Here is a 16,366-nt window from a genome sequence, read left to right on the forward strand (position 1 = left end):
GCTTTATCAACACACAGTAAAGCTGCAATTGTTTAAACCAAACACATACCCTCATTTGAACTTGTCCAACTATAGCAAAGGTTTTGTTCAAACTATCTTCAAGTTCAATCATATTTGGGTGTGGTATGGAACCACTATGTGGTTGTAAGTATTTATGAATAGCTTCTTCTACACCATCAATGGTCCATGTTACATTCACATCTATGTTTTTATCCACGGAGAACTAAAATATAAGGGTTGGTTTATAATATACGTTCTTAAGTGTCCAGTATTTTTATTAAAAAAACTAAAACAAAAAGTGTCTTGTAAATGTTTATTAATTACGTGTGCTTCGCAAACTTTTATGTGATAACTTTATTTAAACACAGAGATTGGGAAGTTTCAGGAGCCCAATTACTAGAGCGATATATCACAAAACTTAATGAAGCCGTACAACATTGGTTGTAAATGTTTTTGAAACCACTACCATATTATACCACAAGTGACAACTCACTCGTGAGTTTGGCACATTGATAACAAATAATGGTTCAAAAACTTCCAAAATTTTTTAAGTTTTAAAACTCTTTCAATTTTAACATCAAATTCAAAGTTTTAAACGTTATGTTTTTTTGTTTGCTGGGACAGTAAATTATGATAAGTTACAAAATATAATTAAACCAGTTAATTCCACTTACAGAAATATTGAAAATAGTTGCTTGATTAAGTTCAACATTGGTTGGAGAATTTAAAAGTTTTTCATCGGTCAGTTTGTTCATGAGGTCAATTTGAAATGTGGTCGATACATTCTGTGTGCTTACTTCATTTGAAAGAATCATCTGAACATGTAAGCATAAACAATATTAATGCAAATATTTCTAACAAAGAAATCAATGAAACTAAATAGATAAATGAAGTTGTGTGTAATCTCAAATCCAGTGGTCGTCAATTTTTATCAAACAGAAAGAAGCCGATCGCCCAACATTGCATCCTTGTTAACCAGCAACCAGGTACAAATTGTATCGAAGCTACCAAACACGGGCACAATCCAACACATTAGTTAACTGTCCTAAGTCTATATTGTTAAATACGATCACTTCAAACCAAATTATTAACCAAGAATACTGACCAAACTAATATAAACATTAAAAAAGGGGATATTTTTTACCATTAGATCATAGTTTCCAGTTTTTCTAAACAACACCAGAAAAGTTGACTTGGCAACTTTATTATCCACCAAGCCATCAACTACCCACGAAGTTGTTACATCAGATCCTGTTGTGTAACTTGAGGTAAACTCCTAGATGAAAAAAAATTAGAATGAATCAAGTAAATGTAGAATATACCACTGGTGCGCAAGACATTACATGCATGTCATACACATGACATAGATTTGTGTCAAATACGAGGTGTATGTTGAAATGGCACAAAAATTCATTTAAAAATTAATTAGAATCGACTAAATACTTGGTTATGTTGGTTTACAAAGGAGTGAAAATAAAAGAATCATTGCTTCAGTGTGCGGGAAGGGAGCAAGAAACATAGAATTTATTTACGTACAAGATTTTATTGGTTTCATGTGAAAAATGCTTTAATAAGAATTGGTTACACAACAAACAATAGTATATAGGTTATCTGATAAAAAGTGAAATACCACAGCCATGGGCCAAATGTTTTTTGGATCAAACCTATAACTCACCAGTGGTATTTGTGCTAAAATCCGGTTAACACCAGTTGGTAATATCTGAGCACCAGTTATAACTTCTTGAGTAACAACTTTCACTTCAATCCTTGATCTACTGATTGTGTTGGCTGCTGTGACCTGCGTGGTTTAATTTTTTCGTATAAAACACATTGGATTTACAAATAAATTCAACAATATTTATTCATATTGTTTAGAAAGCCAGCATTGTATGGTGTCATCAGCAACAAAATGTACACATTGGATTTAGTGAAAAATAGTTTGTCCGCTATGTTTAGTACTCCACTGTCTCATATCCCTGCTGCCAATGTGGGCGTATAAAGGCAATTGCTCTAAACCAGTCGATGGGTTGTCCCAATTATCAGCCATATATAAAAAAAATGAAAAAAATTATAAAAAATAATCACCCACAAAGTAACATACATGGTAATTATATATTGAATGTCGTTTTTTGGCACGCGAAGATAAAGTACGTTACATTCATTCGTTTCTTGATATACAATTTATACCAAAATTTATATATGCACACACTGCCTGATTTTCTATGCTTTTGGGATTTCTCTGTATAATACAACTTGCTTAAGTGATGTTTAATACAATATAATATGATTTTTACCACTACTGATGAATTTCCTATTTCATCAAATTTCAAAACTGAAGTAGAAAGTCTTGTGCAATCAGTTGTGTTCAATTCAACTCCGGTCGGACATCCAGATTCCAAAGTTTGATTTTTAGCAACAGATATGCCTAAAATAGAAAAAAAATAGTACAAACAATTTCATACTTAAATATCTGTTCGTGCTGCCAAATGTATTATAACTGTGAAAGAGATCTTAATGTTGTTTGTTTTGTGATCTTAAAGGAATCTTACATCCAGCATACAGCAAGACATCATAAGGGTTTGCCAAGTTCCAAGTTCAAGACTTGATACTGCTATCATTGATAGGCCAGACGAAACATTGGCCCTTTAAGAACACAAAACAAGCAATTTCCAGGCGACTTTTTTACACTTTCAATACTGAAACTGCAATGAATTGGTATTGCCACAACTCACAGCCCGATATTTCAAGCAAACGATATTCCTTTTTAACGATTACAAATTGCTAGCTTTAGATTACTGTAAAACCATTGTAAAATGCAAAACTGGCAAAATTATGAATTTACCTCTGTCTGTATTGCTTGTAGTCCAATTAGCGACTGTGTTGTCACCCCCACCAACAACTTGAAATGTAAAAGTTACATTTTCACCTCGTGCAACAAAAACAACAAGTTCTCCTGATTCTGTTTTGGTAGTAAGCGAACTTAGAAGTTTAACTTCCCTTATTTCATCGAGCACAGTGACTGTACAAGATGAATTGTCACCAGGGTTGCCAATCAATGATACTTGGTTATTTACCATCGCAGTGAATGTATATTCTCCTGGTGTCTCCTTGAAATTTTAGAAACAAAATTTACCTGATGCTCAAAAGACATCACAGAATATATTTAGTATAACAAATGTTATAAAACTCCTAAAAAATCCCATTGACGGGAAAGGAAAAAAAATATTCAAAGTAAGACATGACAGTTTCTTTATATCCCACACACATATATTGGGTATTCCTATTGCATGATATCAGGCAAAACGCAAGGCTGATCCCTTATAGCAGCATTTATCATTTGCCATTCTAGACCTGTACCAATGCCAACTAACTAAATTAATCTTAGACCTGCATAAGGAATGTAGATGAAGCTGTGTGTGGAGTTGATGGTTTGGTGTAATGAAGTCTCACATCACACCATAAATAATCCAACCAATCATATGTTAGACTTGCGTTAAGTATTTTAGTTTGGGATCTTGTAGAACTGAAGAACATGGCACTTTGACTCCAACTATGGAAAAACAAAAGTTAAAAGTTGACAAGAAAATATGAATGTAAGTCAGGGATAGGCGTCTTTATTACGATTGTAGGTGAAAATTCGATCCCTTAAAGGTCTAACCAATTACTGTCTAAAACATTCGAAAAAATGTGTATAAATTTTATACAAAATGTGCAAAAGCTAAGACTTTTTTACAAAATGTGCAGCTATTAGAAATAAAATAATTAATAAAAAATATTTTAAAAATTTAATCCTAGGAGCAGATTGATTTTAATTAATGAATCGCATACATATTTAAGCATAACGACCTAATACATGATATTGTAGCGGTTGAGGGTGCTCCGAGCACAAATATTTAATATATATAATTATCTAAATTTAACTTAATGCATAAAGATTGAATTTTGCGTTGTGTAACTTTAACAGCTGGCCAGCTGGCATAATGTGTATGCGCCTAGATTGTTTCCTGTAACCCATGTATAACATCATTGTTCTTTATATACAATGCTGAGAGACTTTGCCCTGTAACAATGCTGAGAGACTTTGCCTTGCTGTATAATGTGTATAATGTTTTCTCGTGTATAACGCTTCTTCTCGCCTTGGGAGTTCTCGCCTTTGAGTTATCTCCTTTATAAGCCCTGCCCTGTACTGTACAGCTAGGCAGTGTGAGCCTGGACCAGCCAGTTGGAGGCCGGAGAGTATCGTGACGTCGTTGTTGTTTTGTCGTTGTAACCCGAACTGTTTTGTTGAATAAACTGAGTTTTGAACCTGGACATGTTATGGAGTCGGACTGTGGGCTAACGTCTTATCACTTGACGCCCACAAATGGTGAACTCGCTGGACACGCCCTTCTCGATACAAGTCTGCAACGAATGGTCAACTGAAGTACCGCACCCACAACAATTGGTTGAGCCCGCTGGACAGGCCCTCCGAAGAAAAATCAACGGTGAATTACTGTGTTTTATGTTTTATAATGTGAAGTTGGGTCAGACCACGACCCCAACAAGGTTAACAATTAAAATGGGTTAACCCCAACGAGCAATTGCAGGTTGCATTGCTATCTATCCTCTAGTCATATGTGAGTTGACACACTCACGGGCACCACTAATCTACGTGATGAACCTTACGCCTACTATATTACCTACATGTGAGCTGACACACTCACGGGCACCACTAATCTACGTGATGAACCTTACGCCTACTATATTACCTACATGTGAGCTGACACACTCACGGGCACCACTAATCTACGTGATGAACCTTACGCCTACTATATTACCTACATGTGAGTTGACACACTCACGGGCACCACTAATCTACGTGATGACCCTTACGCCTACTATATTACCTACATGTGAGTTGACACACTCACGGGCACCACTAACCTACGTGATGACCCTTACGCCTACTATATTACCTACATTGTGCGTTGACACAGTACTCACGGGCACCACTAATCTATGTGACCCATCCATATCTCATTTTCTCTCCTGCATCGTAAGCTGCGTAGCCAGCACGTCGCTATCAATATTGCAGTTTTATCGGCAATATAATGTATTGTCCCAAGAATTTTAATGGAAGTTACCGTGTTAGCGTACCCAATACCGTTTTATTCGTATACGTTATTCAATCTCTATTGCAGTAGTACTTTCCCCAATTTGTTTTTCAGAATAAGCTGCCGCTGGAGCACCGATCGCCTGCATACCCCACCTTACATGATTCATCATCACAAAGGCACGCGCAAGTACAATCAATCTCCTCATCGAGCCTAGCCTACATACTACAAAACAAAAGGTGCCGATCTGCAACCTACAAACTGTCGTGAAAAGTATCCTGCTGAAACAGGGAAGTAGCGACTGTCGTGAAAAAATCCTGCTGAAGCGCAGTGAAGTAGCGACGAACAATTTCAAGATGAGGTACAATGATAACTATGCGCGCGTATGGCCTGCGTATGAAAACATTTTTCGGTGGGGCCAGCCTATATGTAGCGGTTGAGGGTGCTCCGAGCACAAATATTTAATATATATAATTATCTAAATTTAACTTAATGCATAAAGATTGAATTTTGCGTTGTGTAACTTTAACAGCTGGCCAGCTGGCATAATGTGTATGCGCCTAGATTGTTTCCTGTAACCCATGTATAACATCATTGTTCTTTATATACAATGCTGAGAGACTTTGCCCTGTAACAATGCTGAGAGACTTTGCCTTGCTGTATAATGTGTATAATGTTTTCTCGTGTATAACGCTTCTTCTCGCCTTGGGAGTTCTCGCCTTTGAGTTATCTCCTTTATAAGCCCTGCCCTGTACTGTACAGCTAGGCAGTGTGAGCCTGGACCAGCCAGTTGGAGGCCGGAGAGTATCGTGACGTCGTTGTTGTTTTGTCGTTGTAACCCGAACTGTTTTGTTGAATAAACTGAGTTTTGAACCTGGACATGTTATGGAGTCGGACTGTGGGCTAACGTCTTATCACTTGACGCCCACAATATAAGCAACTTGTAGTAGACAGAGATTAAAACGTAGAATATTTACAACTTACCTGCTGAGGGAACTGTTCTTACAAACTATTGGTAGATTAGCCAATGTAGGTATAAAGGGAGCTGCAGCTAGTTCACTTGTAAACATAATTCCAATCACATCACCTGATTCCACATGTAGCTCATCAGTAACTGAAAGCTAAAAACAAGTTTGTGTCACAAGTTATACCACATGGTGGTATGATATTGGATTTGCACAATGAACCAATGTCTATGCCAGTAGTTTAAAGCCAATGGAAAGCAACGTACTTTTATTAGAGGTACTAATTATTTAAAATAATTTTCGAGCATTAAAAATGTATTTAGTAAACTTAAAGTGAAAAATATTTGGAGCATGATTATTTTTTTTATGGAAGCCATTTTAAACACCGAGCCCTGTGCTTGTTTACAGCTATATTTCTTGCGAAATATTATGTGACACTTACAACGTCAACACACAACATGTGAAAATAAATAATAAAACTGAGTTTTTAACTTAACTGACCCATAGCAGCATATTAATAAAAGTAAGCATATAGGATGATAAAAAAATAAGAAACATTTTTTTAATAAGTACAATATCTATAAAATGTATGCTTTGTGAAAAACTTGTTCAGGTAAGCTTTATATCAATAAATCTGAAAAATTATCAGAACAACTAAAAGATTAAATGGTTCACAGCAGCATGAAGTGATATACTAACCTGATACAATTGTTCAGCAGTTCCCGATATTTGAATCGGATATTCAGCAACAAGATGGTAGTTGGGAATGTTGGACGAATGTCTAGCAGGTCTTGATGAACTTTCATCATTATAATAATTGCATGATGTGTATGGAGACTATATTAAATCATGTAAAGTAAGAGTTATGGATAATAAACTAGCAAAGTTTTCCAAGTATCTTGAATTATAGAGTGCTACCAGATTATCTGTATTCTGTACCGACTTTAACCTAATGACTATCTGCATGTCGACTCAAAAACATAATAAAACAAACATACATACAAATTTTGGACGTATTAAATATAGTCCACACTTCAAAGTTTTTATTATATTATAATTTCACTTGTTATCTGATGAATTTGCATTTTTAACAGTTACAATCTTGGTTGATTGGAGCATTATACTGTTTTGCTTATCCTGCTGCTAAAACTATTTTTAAACAAGACCAGGTAAACAAACAATATTGTTTGAAAACACATTTATAAAAGTTATATATATATATATATATGCTACATCTTTAATGCAGCATAACACCTTTAAATAAAAAGTGTAATAATTAAACTATTTTATAAAAAAAATCTAATTCACCTGGCATTTATTAGTAAGGCAACAAAATTGTTGTCCAGAAGGACATTGTTTGATGGTTGGTGAACAAGTGCTGGTGCCACAAGCTGCATATGGCATGGAGGATGAGCAACCTGTATGGTATATATGAATTTTAATCTAATGTAATAAATCAATTTGCTAAAAGTAAACATTCATATTATAAAATATATATAGTAAAAAAATGTTGCATTTTTATATAGAATTAAAAACTCAAGTAGAAAATTTTCTACACTTTTATATTATTATGCCTAGAAATAAAATATCTTACAATTTAAAGAGATGCTGCCAGGCATACTACAAATTTTAAAAATATATTTTTAGACCAATATTTTTCGCATAATAAATCTATGTCTTTCAAACACTGGTAGCATAAAGAATTGCAGAAAAGCAATTTCAGATTAGTCCCATACAGGATAATTTGTTTTACAACTTTTACAGTAAAAAACTAAATAAACACCTGGCATTTGAAGATGTTGTGCTGTATTACATTTTGGTCGATAAATTTGGAATCGTAATTCAACAGCTGCCGATGAAGCAGCTTTAGCAACAACTTCCCATGAGTTTATGAATCCTTCATCAAAAGTCCACATACCAGGAAACAAAATCACGTGCTTCTGTACATTAATTAAATTTAATAGAAAAAAAATAATACTGTAAACAAACTTATTTAGTTGCTGTGACATATGTTTTTCTGTGCAAAAAAATATGTGGTGTAGATTTCATAGGCATTGTCATTATAGAGTAAACAGATATAAATTTTAAGATTTTAATTTTTTGCAATTTTAATCCTAACAAAGCTACTTTCTAGAATTGATTTTGAGTAGTGACATTGCAACATGCTATTTAAATCAGTTTTAACAACACAAATCCAAAAAAATAAGAAGAGCTTCTTTAGATGGCAGTTACAAAGTATTTACAATTTTTATACTGGGAGCGATGCTTGTTGCAGTGACATTTGTCACGGTTGGGTAAGTACTTTCAAACACAACTGTTCCAGCTAACTGATGCTTTGGTGATGAAAGTTCAACTGAAATGAAAGAAAATTATGAAATGTTTTAATCTTGATTGTAATAGACAGTTAGGTTGGTATGACAAAACATAACATAGGATACCACGAATACAAAACCTCATTTAGTGTTACCTTGTGACGAATACTGACAAATGTAAGAATGAGGATCGTCACATTTTGCTGTTGACCATTTTCTGCTTACATTCATTGCAACACATTCCTAGATATAATTACAAAAGTTAAGCTTTGTAAAGTAACTATATTTGAGTCAACTTTCAAACGAAAATAAAAATTGCAAAATAATGAAACAAATATTCTAAACACAAACTTTGGTAAAATTAATTGAAAACCTAAACTATAAAGTAGACAGGTCAAAGTTTAAAGTCGATAATCTCTAAGTTGTAAGCCCGAACACTAACCAATAGCCCCAACATACAGCCACTTACCAGTATAAGACATTATTACTTATTTATTATTTTATTATTATTACAAAATAAGCAAGTTTGTCGCCACTGACCCAGTTACCCATAACCATCTAATATGTTAATATCAATTAAATTTCAAATTACCTTGGGTGCTTCTGTAGTTAGCATAGTATCTGGTTCATTTGTATCCCAATTTTCATATTCATTGTAGACACTTCTACCATTGACGTGAATAAAGTTGTTTCGTAACTTAACAAACTTGTTGGAAGGTGTGTAATAAGTGTCACTTATCCCAATCCAATAAGTCCTGGAATTATGTTTAAACAAAGAAATATTTTAACAGATTTTAGAAAAATTAGTAACAAACAGTTAAGTTCTGCGATTCGAAAAAATGTACAAACCGAGATTTTAAAACATGTGTGCTTAGAAAAAGTTCCACAGCTGCAGACTCAATCACAACGAGATCTCCTCCTTCACGAAGACAAGCATCACGTGCATCACTCCATGATTTTTCCGAATCATATGATTTATAACATGTTTTCTTAGCGGAGTACTTTATTGATCCTGCCGGGCAAACTGTCCAATCTGCAAAGTTATTTTGATTTTTAATACTTTTATAAGAAAACTAGGATCCAGATAAATGCAACATTTAAAAGAAGAGCAAAAATAAAGTTTACAGTTTAGAATAAAACTACTGTTAATTACTGTAAACTTAATTGAATAATCGAAAAGGTGGAAATAATAAACTAAACCACTCTTAACAACATAGCTTAAAAACTTTGTAGCAATGACATGTCATTTAAATTTCTGTGTGGAAAAATTGTGAGAAAACATATGGAAGTTAATAACCTGTAGCAAAACACTGAAATTAAAAAATATTAAAAGTTCTAATTTTTAACATTTCGTAGTTTAAATCTACAACTATATTGAACTACAGTGGTTCAACTGACTGCAGTACTTCTATTAAAATATCTTATTTAAGTAAGGTTTACTTGCTTACAAAAAATTTTTGAAATGTTGTTTTAAAATATCTAGTCAACCAAGCTTTTCTGTTAATTTATAGTTTATATTTGTCATAAAACTATGTTAAATGGAACTTTCTTTGCTTGTATAATTACTCATTATTCTTTTGATTTTCAAACATGCTTACCAGTGAGGTTTATGCAAAACAATGCTTTACCCCCGGCGCCAATGCTGAAGTAGGATACATAATAACAGTGTAAGGATCTGGTGCTAGAAAAAGGGTAATAGACAAAATTCAAGTTCAACCAATTGTATGATAAATGATATATATTTCCCCTAAATGGAATCGTCAGACTCTTGTTTAAAAAAGCTTTTATTCCTTAATTGGTTAAACTTGATTTTGTTTATTTTGTTTTCGTAGCACCAGATCCTACTGTATTTCTTTACACAAAAATCGTGAGCACCAGATCAGATCGGCAGAATTTATTACAACTAATAAGAGTGTATTTACTTTAAATAAATTCATATTTACCATTAACTTTGGTTCCATTATTCATTAATGACCATGAAATGAAAGAATTTGTTCCGTGATCCAGTGTAATGTTGATAGATGGTAACTTACCAGGACTTACTTCATTATCACAGGTAAGAAAGACTTCACTTACTGGTTCTTCAACAATTACAAACAAACTGTGAATAATGAAAGTTAAATATATTTGTAAAAGTTGCATTTGTTATAAATAGGAAAGAAACATAAAAATTAAAAAAAGAGTAAATAGCCTATACTACGACTATAATCCAAAACAACAAATCCTATATTTTACCTGTACGTTGTGCTTCCTGCACCAGTTTGCGCAGTAACTGACACCCAGTAGTTTCCTGGGTATGCAAATTTGTGTCTCACAGTTCTGTCCTCAGTAAGAACCATAGAACTTGAGTCATTAAAATTCCACATGTAAGAATACACAATGTCTATCTTGGGAACCACAGTCAAAACAACCTGTAAATGAGAATATTTTTTTAAATGACCTGATGAATTATTATTTTGAATATTAATATTAAAAAAAAAAATTGTTTCCACTATTAATTATTTTTGTGTAAAATAAATAAAATAATCCTATCCCTGTACGACATTGAGGTTGGATAGCATTATCTGCTCAATAGCAGCTTATTACACTTCTCTCTTTATTACAAAATTTTAAAATTTAACCAAAAATATTTTTTATATATATTTTTCACACCATGCCACATGCAGCACCATGAATAAGCAAGATACCACCATAATAATGTGTCAAAATATATAATGAAAATCATGGAAAATAATTCAGTATTTAATATAATACTTGCACAAGAAATAAAGATTAATTAGTAAAACGTGAATGAAAAGAAAGATATTTTCAAAGTTATATCGTGAATAAAAATAGCCAGGTATTTTCACAGTTACATCCAATACACATGTTTAATTAAATTAATTTATATTTACAAAACTTTTAATTACTATTTTTGCTTTGTTATACAGTAGGCTATTCTATAAATGGCAACTTTGGAAGACCATCATTTTAGACGGAGATTTGGCGATCAAAGTGGTAAAACTGATAAAATAAAATAAACTCGTGCAAAAATGAGTAGAGCATGCTAAATATGTTGAATGAACCACCAAATAAATAGCAATTACCAATATACTGAAGATCACTTCCACATAACTGCATCGTTATCACAGATTCTTTAAATAATTAACCACAGCTATGTAATTAATTTATATAAAGTAAAAATATAAAATAAGGTAACCCAACCTTTGTTCCTACCTTGCAGTATACAACTACCATTCTAATTGGTTACAAAGTTTAATCTTTTCCATGGTTATATAAAGTTTATACTATTAAGTAATGTAGCTATATATCTATATATGTTTAAATTTAACAAAACTATTTTAAAGCATAAAATAAGCGGTAATTGGGCAACTCTGACATAAAACCCTGGTCTCCTGATGTGCCTTGCAATTATACAAACAATAAATGAACCCGAATACAATATGTTACCTCCTCTCTCTGAGAAAATGGTCTCAGCCCAACAAATGTGAGTTCAGGTGAAGCACGGAACACAGAGTTGTATAGTCCCTGATTAATAATAAAGTAATTTTTAAATATTTGATTTAAAGGTTTGATCATCATGATCAAAATGACTGGCTTGTTGTAAATTTTTAGGCTTCAATGTTCAAACAACTGATGCCTATTTTTAAGAAACTAAGTTTAGAATGCACACATTGAGTTAAGTATGCAATTATTTTAAATATGTTTGGTTGGACGTTGGAGTAACAAGCGACTTTCAAAAAAAATAAACAGTGACAATGATACAGCAGTTACTTTTTAAACAAAAATAGTGATTAATGAGACAAAAATTTGTACTAAATTTCTTTTTTTAAATAAAATGCATAAAGTTATTTATGAAATGTAATTTTGTAGTTTTATTCGTCTCATTTTTAAAAAACTATTGCGGCAGGTTTTAACATTGAACAATGACAGAACTTTAAAATCACTAATAAGTATTAACCTTTCTTCCACATGCTTCAACAGGTTTAGTTTGTCCACAAGCTTGAAAACAAGCTGCCCATTCGCTGCTGTTTGAGTTGACGATTTTTTTCGCTGTGTCTTTACTTGCACACAAGCAAGATGAATCCTGTAGTTGGTTACAAATAAATTTTAATTAGACTAGTTAAAGAGGAAAACTTTAAAGAGATTAAAATGGTTGAAATTCAAAAGTGGTTTGTTATTTACTTGGGTTTGGTCAACTACAGCTGCAATAGTTATTGCTTAGAATAATTTTCCTTATTTGCCATGCTATATAGTTTTGTGTGAAATGTAGATTGTAAACTTTTTATTTATGCCTAACATTTATTTATTTTGTTGTTTTACCAAAACAACAAACTAAAGGTTTTACCAAATTAGCAACTGCATGATTGTTTCTAAATCCACAGTTAGGATACTTTTATTCTCAATAAATTATAAAATGTAACTATGGTTCGAAAAGCTCCAAATTATAAAATAATTAGACAGTGTTAATACTTAGTACTCACAAGCACATTAACAACAGCATAATAATATCCGTGAGAGAAGCAAAACGCAATGCACATATCATCATCGTATATCTTTGTTTCGTTCACATCAGTATATTCCCAAACAATAAAATCAGTCTGAGAATTGTCAAAATCCCACGCACATGAGATAAATGAATCAGCTGTATGAATGAATTCAAAATAAAAAAACTAACAAACTTTTTAGATCGAAAAGCCCTAACTTCATTAATATGGTTGCTTAAAATATACTCAAGCATTGAAATTCACCTGAATGGGTGACTTGAAAAAAGGAAAAGGCAGTATATGAATGTTTAGTCAAGAAAAGGAAATTGATTCAACTCAGAAGTAAAAAACATAGCTATATTACAAAGGTGACTTACCACATCTTGCAATTGTTAAATTAACAGACGTCAAATTTTGTCCTTTTACTGATAATGGATTATCACAAGTAGTTTGTGAAATATCTGGAATTTTATCACTGTTGGCTAACATCCAGGTTTGGAGAGACTTTAATTCACAATTGCAAACCCATGAATTTGCTGACAACCACCTGAAAAATACTTTCATTTAACATGAATATGTTTCAATTACAATATTTTCTTGGTAAGTTAAATATGAATGAAGATATTAACATTAAACACTACCTTAGATAGGGATGCATAACACATTGTGGTTATCTTTAACGAGTGTTAGTTTACAACAAATTAACAGAACTCAATGGTCACTATACAATAAAAGCATGTTAAAACATTTGGGAGTCTAATATCTCATAAACCTAAAACCTGATTTGCTTTTAATTCATCTAAAATATTGGAAAAGTAGTTTTGAACATATCATAAGTATGAAGTTATTGAAACACATTAACTTGAAGGTGCTTCAGCATTTTGAATAAGAGTGATCTTTGAAATAAAACGATTGTTTGGAGAGGCATAAAGAGTGTGGGTTATTTCAGACACTATTGTGTTGGAAGTGCTTGAGTAATTCAACAGAAGGTAGCTCACTCAGTCCTTGAACCAACACAACGTTAGACATCGAAAACATTCCATTATTTACTGAAGATTTTAACTTACAAGTCTGTTAATGTTGGTAATGAAAGTAAATCTTCTGGCAAGACTTTTAACAAGTTTCCACTTAGATTTCTGTATAAAATAAAAATAAATATATTCAAATGACAACAAAAATCACAGAAACAAATTTCCTTTTATTGAATTTATTTGTTGGTTAAAAATTGTGTGCCTTACAGGAAAATATGAGTTTAAATGTTTCAGAGATATGAGCACATCATGAACAAAGGAATCTAAACAAAGCCATCACCACCTTGTACACCAGTTTTCACACCTTACACAAAGGCAATAAAACAAACAATAGGAATGTGATACAAATTTTGTAATCTTACACTTCCTCCAATGCTGGTGTTTGGTCGAAACAATCTGATGGAATTGATTCAATCAGGTTGTGCGATAAATCTCTGAAGGTAAAAATACAACTTGAATATTAAAAATATGCCATTTTTTGGAAGAAATAATAATAAGGAACAAGATATTGCAATTTTTTTCTTTTTATTAAATTTTCACAACGCAAACCTACGCATATGAAAGAATTGTTCTATCAATCAAAACCCTATGTAATCTACAGTCTAAAACTAAACTTGACCAATTGTATTTGAAATAACTTACAAAACACCTTATAAAATAAACACTAGTAGGCTATAAAAATGAAAAAGTTTCAAGATTACATAAATAATACAACATTGATTACTCAGTGTTGGAGTCTATCCATATCTAATACACATTTTTTGTTTGCTTTTGCGGCATATTAATCACCTATGATGTGTTGCACATTAATGTTTCAGTAACTTAACTCACATTTTTTCCAATCTCGTATATCCAGAAAAACTTGAAGCGGTCAATGTTTTTATAAGATTGTTATTGAATGATCTGTAAAATAAGTTCAACATATTGATTGTGGTTTGTGTGTGGTTCATGTTACATCATGAGGAAATATCATACAAATAAAATGTACACGGTAAAGTAAAACAAACAGACATGGTGACAATATTTAGGAAATGATTAACATATGTAATGTACATACATGTATATCATGAAACAAAGGAAAATAGAAACACATAATGATCAACCCAATATATGTAAGTATCAAAATCACTTATTACCATCTCCAAAATAAACAAATATATCTTAAAGACTTTGTACCAAAAAAACAGATAAAGAACAGGCGATAAAATACACAACTTACATTTCCAGAATTCTTTTTCTTTCTATTGACAATATCAATGATGTAAGACTGTTATTGTCCATGTAGCTATAATAAATAACAAATTAACTTTATATTTAAACATTACTTTATTTTTCTTTTTATTATACAGTAAGGGTAAGACAGAAAAAAAGAAAAAAGTGTTTTCTTCATGAAACTTTAAGGTTAGATAAATGCGGTAACTGCTACACCAAACAAACAGGTCAGTTATGTTAAGCCAATTAATTTATACAGCAATTTGATTTAATTTCAAAAAATTGAGGTAAGAAAGTTCCTTACACCCATGATATGAAGTTTGGTAGTGTACCAACATCAGGAAACCGGTTGAAATTTACATCAGTACAGTTCACTTCACATGAATTGACCATTATGCCTTGACGCTGGGGCAGTATTCTTTCTGTACAAGTGCACTCTGTAGGACATGGCGAACATGTCTGAAATAGTAAAAAATATTATTTCTTCATGTTCAATACAGATTGCATTTAAAGAGAATATACCAAAAAATAAAAACCACAATATTTTTCATGGTTAATAACTGTAAAAGCCACTACATTGCTAGAACTTATATAGAACTCATCAACAAGCACAGCCATTTGTATGTTATAAGTAAACACCATAAAAATATGGTTAAAAACATACCTGTAAACTTGAAGGCAAAATGGAAAGCAGCAAAACAAAACAATAATAAAAACTGAAGTTCTTTGAGGCACCTTTCCCAATGAAGCAAAACATAATGCTCTTTTTGTTACATTACTTCAGATAATTGTTTAAATTATAACCAACAAGTGGATTACCATAGCTAACAAAAAATAACAGGTTAGTTAGGGAACGCATGGGGAGATTCTTTACTTATACTTACTATAACCAACATTTTAAAAAAATGTGCTGCTTAACTAATCATTTGAATTTACTTTTGTTTATTATGTTGGTTATAGTTAACTCCATAAACAACACAACTGACAAATACTCAACATATGTTGATGTTGATGATACTACATACGGTAAGTTATAAGCGCCATATGCCATTCGTAAGTTTGTACGGTCAAGTAGATTAATTCGGGAGACGGCGTGTTTACATCTCAGATCTTACCAACCGATTACTCCACTTTGTTGTAACTACTAAACGGTATTTAAACCCACTTACAGGTAGACACTAAAATCTGTTTTGTCAATGGTTTAAATAAGGCAAAACACATAATAAATAAACACTACGTGATTTACGCGTAAATCGCGAACTACGA

The 16,366-nt window shown here is 32.3% G+C and overlaps 1 protein-coding gene across 3 annotated transcripts in view; it reads right to left on the reverse strand.

The window, feature by feature from the left end:
* LOC149729575 (polycystin-1-like) overlaps positions 1 to 15,949 on the reverse strand; it is a 50,943-nt gene extending 34,994 nt beyond the window's left edge. Inside the window, exons 1-27 of one of the 3 annotated variants that reach the window (XM_089885697.1) lie at positions 15,765 to 15,949; positions 15,405 to 15,559; positions 15,108 to 15,173; positions 14,720 to 14,791; positions 14,251 to 14,322; positions 13,925 to 13,993; positions 13,235 to 13,404; positions 12,855 to 13,015; positions 12,332 to 12,457; positions 11,821 to 11,898; positions 10,606 to 10,781; positions 10,314 to 10,471; positions 9,220 to 9,403; positions 8,963 to 9,125; positions 8,526 to 8,613; positions 8,302 to 8,411; positions 7,842 to 7,998; positions 7,367 to 7,476; positions 6,758 to 6,895; positions 6,078 to 6,214; positions 3,388 to 3,550; positions 2,843 to 3,107; positions 2,295 to 2,425; positions 1,676 to 1,798; positions 1,145 to 1,276; positions 675 to 815; positions 50 to 223 (exon numbers count right to left, since the gene is read on the reverse strand). In XM_089885697.1, coding sequence (XP_089741823.1) covers positions 50 to 223; positions 675 to 815; positions 1,145 to 1,276; positions 1,676 to 1,798; positions 2,295 to 2,425; positions 2,843 to 3,107; positions 3,388 to 3,550; positions 6,078 to 6,214; positions 6,758 to 6,895; positions 7,367 to 7,476; positions 7,842 to 7,998; positions 8,302 to 8,411; positions 8,526 to 8,613; positions 8,963 to 9,125; positions 9,220 to 9,403; positions 10,314 to 10,471; positions 10,606 to 10,781; positions 11,821 to 11,898; positions 12,332 to 12,457; positions 12,855 to 13,015; positions 13,235 to 13,404; positions 13,925 to 13,993; positions 14,251 to 14,322; positions 14,720 to 14,791; positions 15,108 to 15,173; positions 15,405 to 15,559; positions 15,765 to 15,857 — 3,612 coding nt within the window. In that variant the 5' untranslated portion in view covers positions 15,858 to 15,949. Of the gene's footprint in view, positions 1 to 49; positions 224 to 674; positions 816 to 1,144; positions 1,277 to 1,675; positions 1,799 to 2,294; positions 2,426 to 2,842; positions 3,108 to 3,387; positions 3,551 to 6,077; positions 6,215 to 6,757; positions 6,896 to 7,366; positions 7,477 to 7,841; positions 7,999 to 8,301; positions 8,412 to 8,525; positions 8,614 to 8,962; positions 9,126 to 9,219; positions 9,404 to 10,313; positions 10,472 to 10,605; positions 10,782 to 11,456; positions 11,505 to 11,820; positions 11,899 to 12,331; positions 12,458 to 12,854; positions 13,016 to 13,234; positions 13,405 to 13,924; positions 13,994 to 14,250; positions 14,323 to 14,719; positions 14,792 to 15,107; positions 15,174 to 15,404; positions 15,560 to 15,764 lie in introns of those variants that run through there. The other 2 variants (XM_089885698.1, XM_089885699.1) reach the window with 2 other exon arrangements.
* Between the last annotated feature and the right edge of the window lie 417 nt (positions 15,950 to 16,366).

Source organism: Ciona robusta, chromosome 10 (assembly GCF_009617815.1).
Source record: "Ciona robusta chromosome 10, ASM961781v2".
In the NCBI taxonomy this organism is placed as follows: Eukaryota; Metazoa; Chordata; class Ascidiacea; order Phlebobranchia; family Cionidae; genus Ciona; species Ciona robusta.